Source organism: Monoraphidium neglectum (genome assembly GCF_000611645.1).
Source record: "Monoraphidium neglectum strain SAG 48.87 unplaced genomic scaffold scaffold00333, whole genome shotgun sequence".
Taxonomy (NCBI): Eukaryota; Viridiplantae; Chlorophyta; class Chlorophyceae; order Sphaeropleales; family Selenastraceae; genus Monoraphidium; species Monoraphidium neglectum.
Window position 1 is genome coordinate 1,246 of NW_014013295.1, and position 20,847 is coordinate 22,092.

General features: G+C 65.9%; 3 protein-coding genes across 3 annotated transcripts; 2 read left to right on the plus strand and 1 right to left on the minus strand.

Moving 5' to 3' along the window:
• Positions 1–365: 365 nt before the first annotated feature.
• Positions 366–13,181, minus strand: MNEG_2819 (hypothetical protein; the record flags this gene model as incomplete). The annotated part of the gene is made up of 16 exons (XM_014048701.1): positions 366–971; positions 1,369–1,671; positions 2,017–2,180; positions 2,400–3,336; positions 4,073–4,436; positions 4,616–4,911; positions 5,266–5,816; positions 6,090–7,948; positions 8,350–8,497; positions 8,784–8,949; positions 9,156–10,129; positions 10,327–10,636; positions 10,819–11,128; positions 11,262–11,433; positions 12,496–12,904; positions 13,146–13,181. The coding sequence occupies 16 exons, from the start codon at positions 13,179–13,181 to the stop codon at positions 366–368; spliced, it is 7,605 nt and encodes a 2,534-aa protein (XP_013904155.1).
• Positions 13,182–13,654: 473 nt separating this feature from the next.
• On the plus strand, positions 13,655–17,563 carry MNEG_2820 (intraflagellar transport protein 74/72; the record flags this gene model as incomplete). The annotated part of the gene is made up of 11 exons (XM_014048702.1): positions 13,655–13,987; positions 14,130–14,207; positions 14,443–14,571; positions 14,966–15,181; positions 15,416–15,556; positions 15,927–16,032; positions 16,091–16,125; positions 16,240–16,400; positions 16,573–16,765; positions 16,868–17,131; positions 17,318–17,563. The coding sequence occupies 11 exons, from the start codon at positions 13,655–13,657 to the stop codon at positions 17,561–17,563; spliced, it is 1,902 nt and encodes a 633-aa protein (XP_013904156.1).
• A 2,058-nt stretch (positions 17,564–19,621) lies between these two features.
• On the plus strand, positions 19,622–20,506 carry MNEG_2821 (hypothetical protein; the record flags this gene model as incomplete). Its single annotated transcript, XM_014048703.1, has 3 exons — positions 19,622–19,762; positions 20,018–20,170; positions 20,282–20,506. 3 exons carry the CDS (start codon positions 19,622–19,624, stop codon positions 20,504–20,506), a joined length of 519 nt encoding a protein of 172 aa, XP_013904157.1.
• Between the last annotated feature and the right edge of the window lie 341 nt (positions 20,507–20,847).

Genomic DNA, 20,847 nt, shown 5'->3' on the forward strand with positions numbered 1-20,847 from the left:
AAGTGGCGTGGGGCAAGGTTACCCCATGCCGCATGTCAAGAGGGCAGGCGGGCCTCTGGGGGTGCGTTCCGAGGTTCCTAGGGCGCAGCTAGGCCTGGATAATGCAGAGCAGTGCAGCAAACATGGTGTGAGCAACGGCCGGCGCAGCGCCGCCTGCGCATCAGCCGCAGGGGCTCTGTCAGCGCGGGAGGAGAGAGGCCATTGTGGGCCTTGGGTATTATGAACACGAGTGCGGTCCTTGAGCGGTGAGATGGCCAACAGCCTTAGTAAAAGCCACAAAACACAGATCGCAGCGCCGGGCGTGGGTGCCCGCGCGCGAGGCAACCGGCCCAAGGGGGGTTCGGCATCGAGCGCCCCCGGCTGCCTCAAACTTGATCCGCGCCCTTCGCCACCACGACTGTGGGAACCTGCCGCTGCGGCGCCGCAGGCGTCGCCGCCCGCGCCGCCCGCCCCCGCCCGTTCGCGCCCCGCGCCGCGCCTCCGCCGCACGCGCCGAACAACGATTTGCGCAGGAAGCCCGTTACGTCGCTCCACAGCAGCCGCTCGTTCGGGCTCTTGCCGACTGTGACGAGCATCAGCCGCCGCCCCTCGATGCCGAAGGCCAGCAAAAACATCGCCACAAGCAGCAGGTTCAGGGCCGCGGCGATGCCCAGCGCCGCGAGCACGACCTTCGGGTCCGCAACCTCCTGCAGGTTCGACAGCATCAGCATGAACAGCGTGCACTGCAGCACGAACAGGCTCGACCGCTGCAGCGTGTGCAGCATCGCGCAGCCGCTGGGGCGGAAGGTGATCTGCAGGACCGTGGCGAGGGAGATGATGATGAGGGCCACGAGGACCTGGACGGTCGCGTTGTAGCGCTGCAGCAGCGTGATGGCGATGACCATGAGCAGCTTCTCGACCAGCACGACCGACTCCCAGAAGTAGTACTTGGGGTCGTATGAGTCGTAGAAGAAGCCGTAGCGCAGGTCGACCTGCAGGTGTGTGTGTGTGTGTGTGTGTGTGTGTGTGTGTGTATGTGCGCGCGCGCACGCGTGCTGTGGCGGCACAGGCATGAGCAGGGTCTTGAGGGCGCGTGGCCACTGGACGTGAAGAACACAGGCGGCGCATTCGCAATACAGCAGGGCTCAGGATGATGGCGCGGCGACACTGGCTGCGAGGCGCCGCACCCGGCAGCCTGGTGCAGCGCAGCAAGGCGCAGCAACGCACAGCCCAGCCCAGCCCAGCCCAGCCCAGCACAGCACAGCACAGCACAGCGCGGCGCGCCGCTGCGCAACCCAGCCACCACGGCCCCTACAGCACACACAGCGCACAACGCAGCGTGAACAGGGCGCGCAACGCGCCAGCGGCGGCGCGGCCCCGGCCACCCACCATGCACTCCTCGAGCGCCCGCCGGTTGAGGTACAGCACCACGACCATCGCCACGGGGAACCCGATGCAGAACCCGACGACCCACACGATCCCCAGCCCGAACAGCCAGGTGTGCGCGCCCGTCAGGCAGACGTAGGCGGTGTCCTGGTTCCAGTAGCCGTTGGTCGCGTTAGCCACGAGCGCGTCGCCCAGGAGCGTGAGCTGCGTGACGCCGCTGGTGGTAGACTTTACAAAGTCAGTGCGCACGGACGCGCTGGCGTCGAGCTGGGTGCAGGCGAAGATGGACACCACGGCGTTGGAGACCTGGAGGGCAGGGGCGGGGGTGGAAAGGGGAGGAGATATTGGGAGAGGGGCATGCGGCGCATGGTGTTTGGAATTGTCAGTGGCCAATGTTGGGGTTGCAAGTTTTTATCACTCCTTTCAGTTCTTTTCAGAGCTGAAAATGGCCAAGTTTGGAAGCTTATCAGGCTTTCAGTAAGAGGAACAAGTCAAGGGAGGTGTGAGGCAGGCGGACAGGCTTAATTAGTAATGGGAGGGGTGTCCTCGGCGCCGCGGGCGTGCTGCAGTGCCAAAGGGCGCATCGGAATGCAGTACACGACCGTGTAGAGGCGCCGCGGGGCAGGTTTGGTGAGGCACCAAGGGCCTCACCTGCGGGTACAGGTAGAACATAACCAGCACGGTGGTCAGGATGATGCGCGGCTGGTAGTGGGTCCGCCATGTCAGCCGCTGCAGCTCGGGGCGTCGGCGCCTGAGCATGTGAACGCCCAGCGCATAGAGGCCCCAGAAGAGCATGCCCACCAGGGTGCCCACGACTGCGGTTGAGTTTAGGGGGTTTTGCGGTGGTGGGGTTGACAGGCGGCAGGCCAGGATTAGATTGGGGACCAGCATCGGAGGACCGCGGCGACGAGAATGGGAGCAGAAGCAGGCACAGGATAAGGGGGCCCATGCAGGGCCCAGCCGTGTCTCAAGCACAGGTCCTTGCCAGCGCATGCAGCCGCCCCCACGCGCGACCCAAGGCCCGCCCGGCTCACTCGGCATGAGCAGCAGCCCGAGCGTCCGCTTGACCGAGCGCCGCACGGCCGCCCCGGGCTCATCCTCGCCGAGGGAGCAGTCGAGGGACACCCAGGACGACACCGTCGACGTCTGGTCGAAGAACGAGAGCCACGCGGCGACGTCCACGCCCTCGGGCCAGTTGATGCGCAGGCCGCGCAGCAGCCCGAGCAGCTGCAGGTGCGTGATGAGCAGCTTCAGGATGTCTGACACCCAAAACCTGTACGGCCGCCGCGCCGCCGCGCGCGCGGCGGCGGCGGCGGCGGCCGCGGCGGCCTTCGGGTCGTCGGCGGCAGCGCTGTTGGGCGCAAACAGCGTAGGGCGCGACTCGCGCATCGTGTCGGCGGAGAAGAGGCTCGAGAGCCAGGTGCGGTTGCCCTTGAGGTCCCCTCCGGTCACAGTCGACGGCAGCGGCCCCAGCCCGTCCTCTGAAGCGACCGGGCCCCACTTGGACTCGCGCGGGCCGCCGCCAGACCCCAGGCTGGCGCGGGCGGCGGACGACGTTTGGAACGGCGTCCCAACCGACGGCTGCGGGCCGGGCGGGAGCTCCGTAGGGCCGTCGTAGAAGCTGTCTTCCTTGTCGCCGCCGCGCCCGCCGACGTCGTCATCATCGCGCTCAACCGGCGGGCCGTTGGCGCCGCCGCCCTCGCCATTGTATGGGCCCTTGCCGGGGCCCGAGATGGTGGCGGCGGCCGTGGCCGAGCCGGCGGCGAAGGCGAGCTCGTCGGTGACCGTCACGGCACGCTGGCGCTTCTGGGCCTGGCGGATGTGCATGAAGCCGGCTATGGTGACGAGGACGATCATGTAGAGCATCGCGAAGAAGTAGTAGGTGTCGTTGATCCAGCGGCGGCGCTCGCACTGCACGCAGCGGTAGCCGCGGCGGCCCCAGCCGCGCGAGCACTCGCCACAGAGGATGCCCTGGTGTGTGCGTGTTTGTGTGTGTTTGTGATTGTGCGTATTTGTGTGTAAGCAAGAATGTGTGTGCGGTTGAGTGTGTGTGTGTGTGAGAGAGAGAGTGTGTTGGTGTGTGTGTGTGTGTGTGTTTGTGTGTGTGTGTGTGTGTGTGTGTGTGCACGCGCGAGTGTGTGTGTGAGAAAGAGAGAGTGTTTTTGTTTATGTGTGTGTGAGTGTGTGTGTGTGTGTGTGTGTGTGCGCTCGCGCCCACATGAGGGTTGTGCATGCGCGCGCAACAGGGGAGTGGTTTTAGGGTGGAGGAGGCGCGTCGGAGGAGGGTGCTAGGAGGGGTAAAGAGGAGGGCCAAAGGGGCGCGAAGCTGCAATGCAGCGCGGCGAGGGGCAAGATGCAGGGAGGTCTGCGATCGCGCCAGCCCCTCTCACAACTCAGACTGCAACTGTGGCACCAACCCAGCCTGTTCCCTGGCCAGCTCGCTTGCGCACTCTCCTCGGCATGTCCCCACCACTTCTGCCCCCCCTGCTGCCGCAGCCCGCCTCTGCTGCTGCTTGCATCCCCCAAGCTGACGCAAGCACACATCCGTGCGCGTATACACATACACACACACACACACACACACGCGCGCGCACGTGCACGCGCAAGCATGCATCCACACACTAGCATGCCCACGGACACATGCCAGCAAACCAACACACGCGCACAAACTCCCACACACGCAACATCAACATAAACACGCTCCCACCTGGTACCCAGGAGAGCACTGCATGTTCGTGTACTCCTCGTACAGCGGCATCGTCCCGCCCGCCCTCTCGCCGACCACGAGCGCCCCCAGCTCCGGAACGGTCTTGTTCCTATACCTCAGGGCCCACTGGTACATCGCCTCCGCGCCCGCCCCGCCCGCCGGCGGCCGCGTCGAGTTGAACTTGCTGCACGCCGCGTCAACCAGGCACCGGTGGATGAGCGGGCTGCGCGGGTGGCTGACCCAGAAGCCGCGCACCGGGATCGGCGCGACGCCGCGGCAGTCGGCGTTGCTCGACGGCTCGCACTGGATGCACGAGCCGACGGCGGGGTCGAGGCTATAGGTGCCGGCCGCGCATTGCTCGCACCTGGAGAATGGGGATTAGGGGGAAGATTGTGACACAATCCCGCGCCCGCCCACTTCTAGAGCCGTCCAGGCTCATGAAATTCGACTTTGAGGCATCCGCGTTGTGTGACTGCGACTCAAGCGGCCGACCTGCGCCGACCAAAGCAGGCGTGCACACTCGTACAGTCCACGCCCGCGCACCTGAAGTTCACGCCCGCGTCGCGCCAGGGCTTGTCCGCGTCGGAGCGCGCGTTGACATCCACGCCGGCCTCGCCCGTCACGCATGTGCGGAGGGTCAGGCTGAGGTTTGCGGGCTGCAGCACGCGGTTGTTGGGGTCGAGCGGGGCAAACTGCAGCAGGTAGTCGCCCGGCGTGCCGAAGACCTGGAGGGACGGGAACTCAAGCCGGCCGTTAGACGCGCGGGTGATGTTGCCGAGGCGCGTGATGTTCTGGGCGGGCTGCCAGGTGCCGTTGGCGGAGGCGCGCATCAGGGTCGCCTAAAGGAGTTGGGGGAGGTGTTTTGGGGCGTGCTTGAAGGCGAGGCTTGACGGCGGGCGAACGATCTTCACGTGCGTCTCGGCAAAGCCGCAATTGCATGGTAATCGGTGGTGGTGGGGGGGGGCTCAAATGCGACGAACAGTCCATTTCCCAGCTGGCACCCCACCAGCAGCAACCCATCCCAACAGCAGCACGAAGCTGACGCCCAGGTGCAAGCCCACTAGGGGACGGCCCCTGCTCTCATGCGCCGCCGTCCGGCAGCCGCGACCAAACGTGGCCTGGCTGCCGCCAACTCAGCTGCCGCGGCTCGAGCCCCGCCAGTCCCTTGCACCCCAGCAGATGCCGCTGCCCACCTGCAAGATCATGCTCGCGTCGCTGATGTCGCCTTGGACGGTCCGATTCAGCACGTCCCTCAGCCCCATTTCGACCTTCACGAGGTTGCCGGGCGCCGCCGACGTGCTGGACGCCACCGGCGCCTCGGACTCCAGGTCTACCCCGTTGACCTTCATAAAGTGCGCCGTCGTCGCGGCGGACGCGAGGTCCTGCCCGTAGCCGACGTCGCTGACTGCGTTGAGCGCCGGCGGCGGCGGCGCCGCCGCGTCCGCGAGCAGCGCGCGCCGGCCCGTCGATGTGCCAGCGTCGCCGCCGCCGCCGCTGGCGGCCCTCGGCTGGGGCTGAGGCCGGAGCCGGGCGCCGCCGAGGCAGTCGCGGAAGGCGGCCTCGTTGTTGAGGCTGCCGCATGCGGGCAGCTCAACCAGGCCGCGCGCGAGCTTGGTGATCAGCAGGCCGCCGCCGGCGCCGTCGCCGGCGTCGTTTGACTTCAGCAGGTTGTCCTTCCCGAGCAGCCAGAGGGTGCAGCCGGGGGCGCCCGGCTGGCATAGGTCCGTGCGCGCGATCATGCCGCCTGATTGAAGGAGGGCGCGCCAGGGGCGGGAGTGCGGCGTGAAGGGTTGGTGTGTGAGAGGAGCTTGCACGCGCATGCATTTATGCGTGCGTGCGTGCGTGCGTGTGTGTGTGTGTGTGTGTGTGTGTGTGCGCACGCGCGAACGCGCGCTTAGAGCGCGAAAGCAGCTCATCTGCACAGAACACCCCCTCCGCACCGCACTCCCAAACCCAACCCCTACGCCCCCCCAACGCACGGATCCTCGCTTTTTGTCAAGCTGCCACCGGCCCTCACCTCCGCTGAGGGCCCTGTTGTTGATGAAATGTGTGTTGGTCATGTTAACAGGGCCGAGGGTGGACACATAAAGGCCGCCGCCGCCGCCGTACTGGCCGTCGTCGCCAACAGGGTTTGTGACATCAACGGTGGTCGCCCACGCGCCGAGCATGAAGCCCGCGTTCGCACAGTCCCCGCTCGCGCCGCACTGCAGCGGGCGCCCGGCCGCGGCGCCGGGCGAGCCGGGGGCCGCCGCCGCAGCGAGCAGGCGGCGGCGGGTGGGTGGCGGGGCAGGGCCGCCAGCGGTGTTGCTCGTGAACTGGGAGTCGACGACCGCTGCGCCGGTGAACGGCTGCACGACCGCGCCGCCGCCGCCGTACTTGCCGGCCCTGTTGTTGACGAAGGTGCAGTTGACCACGCTGGCGTTGTTGCAGCGGTAGCAAAAGAAGCCGCCGCCGACGGCGTTGCTGCCTCCCGCCTTGCCGCTTGCCGGCGCCGCCGACCCACTCCACGGCAGGTCGGAGGAGTAGCCGAAGAACGGCACCGACGCGTTGGCGACGTTGTCCTCAAATGAGACGCCGTCGAGCTCCAGCATGCTGCTCTCCCCGGCGAGCAGGCCGCCGCCGGCGACGGCGGCGGTGTTGGCGGTGAACGCGCTGCCGTCGACGACGCTGACAGTCCCGCGGTCGGCGCCGAAGCTGATGGCGCCGCCCTGGCCGGCATAGTTGCCGTCAAAGGACGACGCGGCGACGGAGAGCGCCGCGACGGACCCCAGCACGCGCAGCGCGCCGCCCTCCGACGCGGGCTCGCCTGGCGCGCCGGCGGCGTTGCCGCTCGCGTTGCAGCCGACGAGGGACAGGTCAACCTTGTCGTCCTGCGACAGCATGATTGCGTGCACGCCGCCGCCGCTGCGCGCGGCAAAGTTGCCGGCCAGGGTGGTGTTGGCCAGCAGCACCTGGCTGCTCCACGTCCCGAGGTACACGGCGCCGCCGTCGCCGCTGCGGCCGCGCGGCGGCAGCGTGCCGTTTGCGCTGTTGTCAGCGAGGCGCGAGTTTGTGACGTTGATCACCCTGAACGCGACCTCGGACACATATGCGCCGCCGCCGTCGCCGGCCGCGGTGTTGTTGACAAGGCTGAGCCGGTCCCACGCCATCGCGCTGTTCGAGCACAGCGGCGCGCGGCTGAGCAGGCCGCCGCCGCGCTCTGCGGCGGCGTTGCCGGTAAAGTTCGTGTTGACGATGGACTCGAGGCACCCGTCGCGGGCGGCGTGCGCGCCGGCGCCCTCCGCGGCGGCGTTCGTGACGAAGCTGCTGTTCACGATATACGCAAACATCCTGTTGCCGATGTAGACGCCGCCGCCGGCCTGGGTCGCGTTGTTGAGGGCAAAGATGCACCCCGTGATGTGCACCTCGCCCGTCGGCGGGACGACCGTGCCGGTCCCGCCGGTCGTGTACAGCGCAGAGGGCGGCTGGACAAATAGGGAGTAGATGCCTGCGCCGTCGGCAGCTGTGTTGCGGCTGAAGTTGCAGCCGTCCGCGAAGAGCTTGACGCCCGTGAAGTTCACGGCGGACCCGTTGTTGCGCGACAGCTCCGACGTGGTCAGGTTGAGCAGCGACCCGGGGGCCGCGAACACCGCGCCGTACCCGCCCGCCTGCGCGCCGCGGCCGTTGCGCGTCACAGCCGCGCGGACGAGCGAGGCGGCGGTGCCATTGTCCATGCGCAGCGCGACGCCGGGGTTGGCGGTGAGGGTGACGTCCTGTAGGATCACAGGGTCGTCCTCGGGGTAGCGGGTGGAGGGGCTGGAGGGGTCTGGCAGTAGGTGCACCGCGCTGGCGTTGCAGCCGGTGACCGTGAGCTCGCGCAGCACGGCGCCGGCCGACCTGGGTTGTGGTTGGGTTGTGGTTGGGGGATGGGGAGATGGGTCAGTGGGGGGTTTGTGGGGGATGTGTGGGTGGATGGGTGTGTGGCTGGCTGGGTGGCTAGTTGGGCAGATGGTGGGGCCCGCAGATGGGTAAATGGTGGGTGGCTGAATGGGCGGTGGGTTGGGGTGAATGGTTGAGTGGGGTGCGGGCATGGGTTGGTGGGCAGTATAGGGTGGGGTGGTCAAAGGTCGGTGTGGATGGGTGCTTGTGTGTGTGGAAGGCTTGGGTAAGGATGCTGCCATACTAAGGACCAGGGTATTTGAGGCGATCTGCCAACTGGCAGGCCTCGCAAATGTGAAAAGTCGACTGCCGCACCATGAACTAAGGTGCCATTTCAGCAAACCCTCGCGGCAACTCACATGATGCGGAATGCGGTGCCCGTTGTCTTGCCGCACCGCAGCACCACAGTGTCACTGGGCGCGCCCGCCGCCGCCAGCCGGCGCCCGCCGACGACGGCCGCGCCCGCGTTGGCGGCCGCCTTGGGGCTGCCGGTGACAATGATGTCACCTGAGAGGGGCGCAGCAGCGTAGTGAGGGGCGCTGATGATGTCATCATTGGCTTTGGGTGGGCGTGCCGCCAAGGGCAGTAGGTACTTGAGGCACTCGAGCTTGCGCGCGCCGCTTCACGCAGGAACAAGCATGCTAGGGCAAAAGGGCCGCGAAAGCAAGTCTTCCTCGCCACTTTGATTTATCAATAGCCAGTTGGTCGGGTTGGTTGGTTGGTTGGTTGGCTGGTAGGCCTTTCTTCGGTGAAATATCCTGACAACAAACCCTGGCGGCCGTGCCCCCTTCACCCGCAATGGTCAGCGGCGCAGTGAGCTCCAGCACGCCCTTCTCCGGCGAGAGCATCACCCAGTCGCCCGCCGTGAGATCTGCCGTCTTGGCGGCCCAGTCCGACGCGATGTCCGTGCTCGCGCCCGACAGCACGACGCTCTGGAAAGCGGGGGCGAACTTGATTTCCTGTTGGGGGTCGGCGGAGGTAAGAAGCCGCAGCGGTTGGTGGGGCGAGGGCAGGGAGCGGCGTTTAGGCTAGGGCCAGAGGAGTCCACCACGGTGGCGGTCGACGTTATTGACTGATTTCGCATGCAGCAAGGGCCGAGCTCCTGAGCTCAACTCCGAAGTGCGGTGCCCGCACGCGCTGGCGCCCTTCCCGCGGCGCGACGCACCTTTTCGTGCTGTAGCGCCATCTGGCCGGCGATGGGGACGATCGCCGTGTTGGGGAACTCCGTCTGCAGCGCACTGCCACGGTTTTGGTTCTGGACGGGCGCGGAGCGCCACGTTGCGAGCCCGCCGGACTCTGGGAACTCGAGGGCGTACACGTTTGAATCCAGGCCCCAAGTGTCAGTGGTCGCGTTCATCACGCGGCCGCCGTACAGCAGCACGCTGCGCCCGTCGACGGCCATCGCGTGCCACATCATCGCCGGCGGCGGCGCGCCGGCGGTGCGGAGGGGCGCCCAGGAGACAGCGGCGACGTCGTAGAGCCAGGTGTCCCCCAGCAGCGGCGACTTCGTCATGTTGTTGACATTGAACAGCTCGGGGTCGTTGCCGCTGCTGCCGCCGAACAACAGAAGCGAGCCCGCCTTGGTCTTGGTCACCGCTGGCGGCAGGAAAACCATGCCCGCGCCGAAGCGCACGCCCGGCCACGCCTGTGCATCCGGCGCCTCGTCCGCGCCGGCGGCGGGCTTGGCGGGCGGCTTGGATGATGAGGCGGTGAGGCTGAGCGCTCCAGCGCCACCCTTGAGGGCGATGGCGCTCAGGTCGGCGGTGGGCGCCCACTTGGTCGCATCCTTGTTGCCCACATCCTCCAGGCCTCCAAACACCCACGCCCGCCCGTCCGGCGCGCACGCCATCGCAGCCTGCGCGCGTCGCGGCAAGCTGGCGGTGCCGGCGACTGGGCCAAACGAGGCGGCAGCGCTGGCCTTGGAGGGGACCGGCATGGCAGAGACGTCGTTCAGGACGGTGCGCTTCGGGATGCCCCAACCGATGGCGCCGCCATACTCGATGTACACCTGGGCGCCACCCGCTGGCCGGGTGACGCACGCGGCGACGTACTGTGGGTAGTTGTAGCCCTTGGGGGGCTTGGCCGTGAACTGAGTGATTGCCCGAGTGGACGCATCGATGAAGGCGCCCTGCAGGGGCTCTGAGGGTGAAGAAAGGGGGACATGATGGTGGAGGGCGTTTATGGGGTGAGCTCACATTGCTGCGTTGCTGTCCCTACGTTTCATTTCCTTGCGTGATCTAAATCATCAGGCGTTTCATGCAAGCCTGCCCTGTGGTACCAACACACGAGCTGCAAGCAAAGTCGCGGCAGCATACACCCCCCATTGCGGTGCTCACCACCGTCTGCATAACTTGGGAAGTACCCCAGGGCCAACAAGAACCGCGGCGACACCAGCATCAGCTGCTTGCCGCCACCGGGGGCGTCGACGCCGTGCAGCCCGCGCATGCCTTTGGTCTGGAAGTTGGCATCCTGAATCATGGTCACCCACTCCACTGAGCTGGCGGTCGCGCACCAAGTATTGGCGCCCGTGGCCTTAAACGTGGCGGGCTTGCCCTTTAGCAGGCGGATGGTCATGATGAAGGGCGCCCACTTCTTCTGGCTGTCCGCGGTCTCGCCCGTAGTCACGCACTCGTCGCTTGGCTTGGACTGTGGAGGAGTAAGAGAAGGCTTGATGTTGTCTGTCAAGCAGGCGCTCCTGAATGTTCTGGGTGCATAGTCTTCAAGATTGGTAAAGGTTCAGCGCAACGCATGCACCATGATCGCAGTGCCAACATGTGAGGCGCACACGGGTGCTCCTGCTCCCCGAATGCCGCCCGCGCGGTGCTCACGGTGCCACGCAGGATGAGGCCGCCGGGGATCTCGTTGATCGCGACGTTGCGGCTGTCCAGATCAGTGACCAATTCGACATCCCCAACGTACGGCATGGCTGCGACCAGGCCCGACGCGACCTCCGCCGCAGAGACGGTGATGCTGCCCAGCAGCGGCAGGTCGATGCTGCGCAGCTGGGCCAGCTTCAACTTCGGCGGCACGGCGATGAAGACGTTGAGCGGCGTGTGGATGATCTTCGGGTCCTCCTTTTCCCCAGCAAGATCCAGGGCAAAGCGTGTGAGCACCTGCACGCGTTGTAGTCCCTTGCGTCTGCCCAGGGGGGACGTGAGCGCGGCGAGAGGCACATCAGGGTTGTCCATTGCATAAGGTTTGAGGGGGTACTGCAAACAAGACGGGCGCAATCGCAGCAGATAGGACAGGCGCTTGGGCCCAAACGGCTCACCCCTCAAAGGTGGCATTGGTGTTGCTCCAAAGGTACAGGTGGAGCCCCTCGGCGGTGTTAGTCAGGATCGACGAGAGGATCGTGCCCCCCTCGCCGGCGTTTAGCTGCTTCAGGCCATTGGGCTTGATGCCGACACCGAGGGGGGCCCCCTCAAGAGTTGTGGTGTCGAGCACTGCGAGGAGGACCGGGCAAAGGCAGAAAGGTCTCTCTATGGGGCTGCAGGCGCACGCAGCAAGGCAGTGCATGCGTGCCTGTAGACATCATCTGAGCAACCACCAGCGTGCCCTTGTGTTGCGTTGCTCACAAATTGCAACGACTGCTGGAATGCTGCCATCGGGGGGGTTGAGCTGCTCGGAACGCGCTATGCTGCGCCCGCTCTGCCAAACTAGCAGCTTCGTTGCGTCGCTGTCCAAAGCAGTGCCGGCGACGACAGGGAGCTGCAAAAAGAAAATACTGGGGACCTGCAAAGGCGAGGCAGGGACGGGGGGCAAGCAGCGGGACTCGGATCAGCTAATAACCAAGGCGCGCCCAGGAGACCACCAGGTTGCAGGCCCGGCCAGCCCACACAACCATCTGCTGTAAGCAGCCTTTGCAACTCTGCTTGAGGCGGCGCTCACCGGCCTATGTGCATGCCAGCCTGCGCGAGCGCGCGCACACACGCACGCACGCGCACTCCCGCGTGCGCGCGCGCGCGCACGCACACACACACACACACACACACACACACACACACGCAAACACACACACACACACACATGCGCGCACACACACACGCACGCACATACGAATAGCGGACAGCCTCACCAACAGGCCCGAGCCCAGCAAGTCCTTGGTCTTGCGTGTCTCTGTGAGGTTGTAGGCATACAAACGCCGTCCCATTTGATCAATTGACCGCCTGGTGCCGTTCTCGTATTGCCCGCCAAAGTCCTCGACAGCCATGTACAGCATATTACCATAGACCTGGGCCCAGTTCCAGATCAGCTCGGCTGCGAATGTTCGTGAGTGTGCGGACAGATCTGAGTTGATAACTTGCATATGAGTTGTGTGCGTGTGTATGGGTGTGTGAACTAGGGTGACAAGGGGGTTTAACAACCAGGAGTCATCACCTCCGGCACGCCAGGGCAAGCAGCCCATGGGGGCAAGCGCGGCGCTTCTTAGCAGCTGCAGAGCCTCATCTGCACAATGGACATGAACAGCTCCTTACTTAGCAGCCGCAACCTTCCAAGAGGCTCACCGCCGTTGCCCTGCCAGAACGAGCGCTTGAGCTGCCATTCGCGAGATGCCAGGTCAAGTGTCACCATCGTCATTGTTTTTACGCTGGCGCCGTTGCGGTCGTCAAACTGGCCGCCCACCATGACGATCCTGTCATCGCCCCAGGGCGCGAGCTGCTGCCGGTACCGGCTTGTGTTCAGCTGGGCGTCCGGCACCGTCTGCAGAGTGCGCGGCGCGAGGGTGTTGATATCGACGGCCTCGAGGTAGCTGCCACTGAGGGGGTACGTGGGGGCGTTCGCGTCGAGGCCACCGCTGTAGTAGGCCGTGTTGTTGATCACAGCGGCCCCGAAAATGAAGCGGGCCTTCAGGGAGCAGAGCGGGTCCTGAAAGTCGCAGGCGACTTTTGGGGTGAGCGCCTGCGCACAGCCGGCCTGCGGTGCAGCGAGGGCGAGGGCGGGGAGCGCTAGGTGACGAGCGGACAACGAGAAGCGTGTGACAGGCACGCGCGGACCTCGCCTTGTCGCGGAGGGGCCCTGATCGAACAGGCGGGCTGGGGCACCAGCAGCGCGCATGGCACGACAGGTGTGGCGGCAGCCTGTTGCTGGCCAGAGGGTGCCCTGCAGCGGCAATGCCGCTCTCCCTGCCACCTACCACTGCACATAGTAAGAGCACTAAGACCAGAGGGGAGCGCCCAAGGGGGCCCCCCATGGCCGCTTTGCTTGCGTTCGCCGCGAGCCCTTCGGAATGGCCACCACGAGTGGTAACCGGTGTCACAAGATGCGTAAGACGCCCCGAATTTGAAATTTTGGTGTGGTCCACGGGCCAGCACGCGAGCTCTACGAGTGTCACTCCACTAGACCACAGTGTCTCAGTGTTTCAGGCGGCTTCTGTGGGGTGACAACGGTCATGCACGAAAAACAACGTAGCTTACTGGTGGAGCATCCGCCTTGTGCTCCTGCCGGGAAACCTTGCCCCACGCTAGGTGGAAGCGACCCGATTGTGTGAGGCAGGCACGCTGTGCAATTCGTGGAAGCGATCACTCTCTTTTTCGGTGCTTCAGGGCGATAGCCGGCCACCGGGCCGGTCTGCTGGGCGGCACGCTCGCAGCGCGCCACTGCATCTGGACCACCGTTGACCGCCTGGGCGCGCGCAGCACGTGTAAGCGCGCATCGCGTCTAGCCATGGAGAGGCCCGGTTCGCGGGGCTCCCTGGCGCTGGCTGCTGCGGGCATCTCCAAGGCGCCCACGGGGTCGCCGATCGAGCGCCCGGAGCGTCCCAACACAGCCAACGCCAACAGCAGGCTCACCACCGGGCAGCCGCAGCAGCAGGCAGCAGCAAGCGGCGGCGCTCGCGGCGGCACGGCCCAGCCTCCAGGAACAGCGATGAAGCACGGGGGCGTGCTGGGTGGTGCGGCGGCGATCGTCCGGGGCACGCCGGCGCCGAGCGCCCGCCCGCTGACACAGCAAGGCGTCGGCGGCTTGGCCAAGCCTGGGACCTCCGCGGGCGGCAGGCAGGTGGGCAAGCAGCTCTCCAAGGCCCCGCCTAATTTTGAGCTGGTGTGTGTCGCTTGCCTTGGCGCCTTGCTCGCACCGCTGGGGGAACCGGCAGAACCAAACCTGATTTGCGGGCTGCTGCGTCATGATGAGGCGCGCCCAGGTGCTCGACCGCAACTACTTTCTGAGCCAGCTGCGGCAGAAGCGGCAGGAGATCATCAATGCAACGCACGAGCTGCAGGTGTGGCGCGCACGCGCACACGTGCGGCAGGCCACTATCAACAGCGTGTGCGGGCTGGGCACGGACGCGCCCTGCGGCGTTGCCCTCGCGGCACCGGCAGTCCCGGCGGCGCTGACGGCGAGTGAAGCGCGAGCAACCTTCGCTGCTCTCACATCTGCGCGTACTGAGATCCTGGGACGCCTGCATGCCATGCGGTGCGCGCGCATGGCCTCTACAACCATGCTTTCTGCCGCAGGAAGAGGTCGAGGAGCTGCAGCAGCACCAGGCAGCGGCGGCGCGCGCGAACAAGCGGGCCGGGGAGCTACAGGCGCAGGTCCGCGCGCTGCAGGAGTCGCTGGCGGATGCAAACATCGTTCTGGACAAGGTATGGTTTATGGCTTTGGTTTACCCAATCTTGTAATTTCCTGATTGAAGGGTTGGCTTGTGGTTGTTTGTTTGTGTGGGTGCCGCGATGTATGAGGGTCTTGCTGGCCAGCTGTCTGGGAGTGCGGGTGAGGGGCAAGCAATGGGCGGGCCGGCTGGTGAGTGGTTGTTGCCTGGCTGGCTGGCAGTCGCTGCGGGGGAAGGCGGATGAAGGGAGGGGCGCTCCTGCAGACAATCTTTTTCAGTCAGCAGCTGCCAATTCACATGACCTGTGTGCAAGCGTGCATGCAATGGATACATCGCCGCCAAGCGGCACAGGCGTCGTGTCACGAGTCGCGGTTGTAGGTGGAGGGAACCTCATGACCATGCCCTCCCGCACTTGTCGCGATGCGCAGGCGGGGTTGCATGCGCCACTTGACTCGATAGCGGCAGAGCTGGACGCGGCCAAGTCGCGCAACAACGAGCAGCGCGCGCGCGCCGAGGGCATGGCGGCGGATAGGATGGCGCTCGAGGCGGCGGCGCGGCAGGCGGAGGCGCGTGTGGCAGACCTGGAAGCTGCTGCAGAGGCGCGGCTCGCCACGCTGCCGCCAGGGCAGAGGGCTGCATACCAGGTGTGGAGGGGAAGGGCACCAACACGACAACACTCGGCACACAGCTTTCATGGGGGTGCTGCTCGTCTGACTGACGTTGAAACATGCCCCGTTGACAGCTAGGCGGTGCGGAGGTCCGCTTTGATAGGCCATGCACGAATGCGCCCACAAAAATGATGCCACAACCAGCTGGAGCAAGTCTTGCTCACCCGCTCTGCGCTCGCGCACCTGTTCGACACGTCCCCGCGCACGCAGGCGCTGCAGCAGGAGCACGAGGGCTTGCTGGCCGACGCCGCGGCCAGGGAGGCGGCGCTCGCTGAGCTGGATGAGGCGGTGGCGGCGGCGGAGGGGGAGCTGGGGCGCAACCCGGCAAAGCGGCGCACTCTTGAGCTGCAGGTGGGCAGTTGCAACTCCCCCATGCCTTCATGCAGCCATGCGGCCATGCGGCCATGCGGCCATGCGGCCATGCGGCCATGCGGCCATGCGGCCATGCGGCCAAGCGTCATTGCAGCTGCGCGCCCATGCGCAGCCGCAGCTTGCACACGCCTGCAGCAGGGAGACCAGGCGGCGTGCAAAGACAGTAGAGCCAGGGGCTTCAGTGCATGGGCAGCTGCCGGCACTCTGCTGCGGCAGGCGGCTGGCTGGGCCTCAAGGCGACGATGAGTACGTGATCGCAGCGCCGCCTATGCATGGGCGGCCGCCGTTTGCTCTGCCCAAAATTCTTGCCCATTGCCGCGCGCTGCCCGTTGTCTGCGCGCGCCCGCAGGAGGCGGTGCGGCAGCTGCAGCAGCAGCACGCTGACCTGGCGGCTGCAGAGGAGCGCGCAAAGGCGACGCCGGAGGAGCAGAGGGAGGCGCTCATGTCAAAGGCGCGTGGGCGCCAGACACCCCTTTAGACTCTGCATACGCGGCAGATCCCGCTGCTGTGAAGCGCCCGAGAAGGGCACCGCCCACGTGGACGTCGAAGTAGGGTTCAGGACTCGACCCGAAACTGCAAGGCGACGATACCTGATGCCACATCAGCCAACCAGCTGAATCACGCCGCCAAACACATGACCTACATGATGTTCTGGTGTGCAGGTGAAGCGCGACAACGCTGAGCTGGAACGGCTTGCCGCCGAGGCCAAGGCGACCCAAGAGGAGGTTAGGGCACTGGAGGCCCGGCAGCAGCAGGCCGGCGCGGCAGGCGGCGGCGGCTGCGGCGGAGTTCGGGCGGATGCAGAGGATGAGCGCGCACGGCGGTAAGGGTACGGCCCGTGAGCAGTGGGCACAGCACGCAGCTTCCCGGCTCCTGCACGTCCCATGCCGCTGCAAGTGAAAATCAGGCCGTGCACGAGCGTCCATTGGCACCCCATACGCGTCTCGGCCACCTGCACAACCCAGACACCTCTCTTGTCAATCCACGGTTCACAGTGAGAAGTTTGAGGAGCTCTGTGCCAAAGACCGGGAAATTACGGCCTTCATGGACGCCTTCCCGGCGCGCCGTGAAGACAAGCGGCGCGAGCTGGCTGAGCGGCGGGACGCCGCAGAGGCGGCGATTGAGCGGCTGGCACGCCAGCTGGCTGCGGGCGGCGGCGTGGGCGCCGCCCCAGCGCGTGCGGCCCAGGTGGGTTGACACTCTGCGGGTTCTTCGATCTCGCGTTCGCACGGCTTGCGTGTCGCCGCTGGTGACCATCAGCTGACCACGCCTCCCACCTGCCACCTGCAGGCCGCCCGCCCTGAGCAGCAGCATGCGCCCGCCGAAGGCTCCGCCGCTGAGCTTTCTGCTCGCAGCGCTGAGCTGGCGAAGATCCAGGGGTTGGGGGCCAAGATCACAGAGGAGCTTGCCGCCTTGGACAGGCGGATTTCCGAGGCAGAGGCAGAGGCCGGGAAGCTATCCGACGTCGGCGCGGCGCGCGCGGCGGCCGAGGCCCGGCAGGCTGAGCTGGAGTCGAAGAGGGAGGAGCTGGCCAGGGGCAGGGATGCGGCAAAGGTGCGTGCTGGTTGGGGTGGGGGTGGCTGCACGGGAGCGCGCTTGTGATGACGCTGCGCCCGCCGCTGCTCCTGTATGTGCACCTCCTGGGTATCCTGCCGTGTCAGCTGACGTGTTGCTGGGCTGACGCCAGTTGTAAGGCCCTCATCAGCTCTCGCTCAGCATCCCTCACCCTCACACCCACAGGCGGCCCTTTCCGAGAAAACGCGGCGGCAAGAGGCCAAGGAGTCCGAGCTCTCGCACCACCCGGCCTGGCCGGCCGCGCGCAGGGCGGAGGAGCACCTCGCGTCCCTGCAGCAGCAGGCGGCCGCGGCACGCGCAGCGGTCGTGGCGCGGGCGGCAGAAGCAGACTGCTCTGAGCTGGCGGCGCGCGTGGCATCCTTAGTGTCAGAGGTCAACGCGCTCCTTTTGGCCAACCCGATGACGGGCTGACGTGAGCACGGGCTGGCGCTGAAAGCTGATTGGCGCAAATTTGGATTGCCTGAGCATCCCTGATGGTGAAGGGCCTGCTGGCTGACTGTTTGCATGCTTGCCGCTCTAATCCGTATTCAAACCCTTTCTGCTCCTTTGAGTGCTGCTGCGACTGCGAATGCCACGTGAGTGCTGCTGGTAGACCGGCCGCATGTAACAATGTGCAAGGATGCGTCATCATCAGGCTGGCTGCTCTAGGCGGCATACGAGCGCGCGTGCGTTGTCGGCCAGCACATGAACATGAGGACTGTTCTCTTCTTGATGGCGCTGTCAAGATGCCTGCATGCTGGCCCAGCAGGCAGCTTGGCGGGCTTCTTTACTGCACACCAAGGTAGCTGAATTCTGTATCGTGGAGTCCCCCTTGCTCAACTTCTCGTTACAACAGCTGCATGTATTCCAGCTGGGCGAGGGTGCAGCAAGGGGTGCGTGGTGGCAAGTGCTTTTCGGCAAATGATACGAGAATCAAAGACACGAGGGATGCGTGTGGACGGATGACAGGGGGGCGCACATCGTGCTGCTCGGTCGTGTGAGCGAAAGGCGTTGCCAACACCCGCAGAACTCATGCGCTCGCGCGCTTTTGGGGGGCGTGCCCCAGAACGGCGCCGCGGGAGGGCCTGATTTGATGCAGGGCGGGACGGCAAGCTGGCCAGCGCGTGCACGCACACCATGCGTGTTGCGCGTCCGCGCGTAAGCAATGAAGTTGTTGTGCAATGCAAGTTCAGGGCGCCGGATCGGGTGTTGAAGTGGAGTGGAGTGGAGTTGGGGGCCCCAGGGGTTTGGGCTTAAGGGTGTCGGTCAAGACGGTCAGCACAGCGAGCGGACAGGCGCGTGTGGCGCCTGTTTATGGATCAATAATCTTAAGTAAGTTGGGTCACGCGCCGGTCACGTGACGTGGTCAGGTCATGCGGTGACGTCATGTGGGAGGTGTCGCACTCGTGTCAGTCGCGGTCAGTCCGCGGCGCTGGGGAGACAGGCGGCAGCCGCTGCCAGGGGGCATGGGTGCTGGATGATCCAAGCAGCACGCAAGGCCGCCGGCACGTTTCATGACGAACCGAATTGCTGCGGCCCACAAATGGCGCGGATCGGCATGCTTGCCTTGCTCAGCGCCGCGCAAATGCGTCAGTTGCAAGCCGGACAAAGAGGTGTGCAGCCTGCAGCATGGCCCCGAAGCAGCGTACGCCCCGGCGCGCCCTCTCCCAATGCCCCCTCAGTGCGTCCCCAGAGAGTGGCTCCCCCAAAAAAACGCCCCCCGGCCCCCAGGCTAAACTGATTGTGAGGGACCCGCTCCAGCGACCCGAGCGAACCATGCAACAAGGCGGAATGCAGCAGCCAAAGGCGGCGGTGGGGCGTGTGCCGACGTGCATTGCAGGCTCAGGTGATGAGTGCGGAGGTGCGCCGGCCCGCATTATTCCAGGAAGCGTCGCGGCTGCTGCAAAACGAACCTCGTCGCGTGGGGTGCCCCGCCGACACCCCGACTCGTGTAAACGTGCGGATCCAAGAGCGTGCCCAGGCCTCATCAAGCTGGTGCAGTTGGCGCAGGGCCCCAGAGGAAGTGGGGGCGTGCGCTGTGGTCGACCCATGCAAGGGTTGCCGTGCAATGCGTGGCATGAGGCAGTAGTGTGCCATGGACAGCACCGGTACGCCACGAAATAGCATAATAGTTGTGTGCAGGCTGCCCGTGCTGTGGCCTTGCCCAGCAATAGTAATAACCTGGAAGTTAAGGGCAGCGGGCATGTGTTGAAACATCTCGCACCTTGCATCAGCGCATGCGGGCGCTAATGCAGGCTGGGCGGTCGCCTGGCTGCCGCGGGTCGCGCTCTTGAACGGCACGGGCGGCTGCTGCTGCTACCGCTGCTTCTGTTGCTACTGCTGCCGCTCGCCGATGCACGAGTGATGCTGCTACAGGGTGAACCATGTCCCGGCATCCACCCCTAGGAGCGCCGGCTGCTGCTGGCCATGCTGAGTCAGCACCACTGCGCCCGGCGCTGGGAGGGCGACCAGACCGGTTCCATACTCGGCATGGGCGGAGGGCAATCCGTGACCGGCGCCCGCGGGTGGACCCAAAGCCATGCTGTGCTGCTGCTGCTGCTGCTGCTGGTGCTGCTGCAGCAGGATGCTGCTGCTGCTGCTGCCGCTGCCATCGCGGAACAGACCGTGCTGGTGGGTGGGGGCTCCCAGGCCTGGAGGCATGTTCACGACATAAGCCACTCCCTGTGCCGGCGGCGCGGCAGCAACGTGCTGCATGTGTACGACCTGCTGCCCCTGCATCACCCACTCACCACCACCAACAGCTGCGGCGGCTGACGACATGTCCTGTGGGAGTGCAAAGGCTGGCCCATCGATGCGCGCGCCACTGCAGGCGGGGCTGCCGGTACCGAGCACCATATACTGGTGAGCCTGTTGCATTTGCTGCAGCTGCTGATGCTGCTGCTGCTGCTGCAGCTGATGCTGCTGCAGCTGTTGCTGCAACTGCTGCTGCTGCTGCTGCAGCTGCTGCTGCTGCTGCTGCTGCTGTTGTTGCTGCTGCTGTTGATAGTGCACGTGGGGCTGGCTGTAGAGGGGCCCCTGGTGAGGATGGTACATCCCCTGTGAGTACAGCGGAACACCTGGCTGCGTCTGCCAATGCTGCTGCTGCTGCTGCTGCTGCTGCTGCTGCTGCTGCTGCTGCTGCTGCTGCAGCTGCACAAGTGTCACCTGTGGTGCAGCCTGGCGAGGCTGCGGCTGCGGCTGCTGGGGCCGGTGGTGGTGGTGCTGCACCTGTTGCTGGGACCACTGCTGCTGCTGCTGCTGCTGCTGCTGCTGCTGCTGCTGCTGGTCCCATGGCAAAGCGTGTGGCTGCAGCATCTGAAGCTGCTGCTGTGGTTGTATCTCCCGCTGCCTTTGAGCCTGCCGCTGCTGCTGTAGCTGCTGCAGCTGCAGCTGCGGCTGCTGCTGTGAAGCCGACCCCCCAGCTTTTCGGCCGCTGCGAGACCGCCCTTGTTGGCGCTTCCCTGCGGCACCCTGGCGCCCGGGCGACTCCTGGACGCTGCCTGCAGCAGCAGCCGCCGCGGCAGCCGCTGCCGCAGCCGCCGCCTGGACCTCTGGTGCGTCAGAAACAAGTCGTTCTGGGGACAAAAGCGGCGGCGCGCGGCCATCCCCGCTGCCGCCGCCGCCCCACACCAGCGGCTGCCAGCGTGCAGCGGCGCCGCCGCGCCCGCCGCCAGCCTGATCGCCTGCCGGCGCGCCGGCGGCGCTGGGGTCGTCGG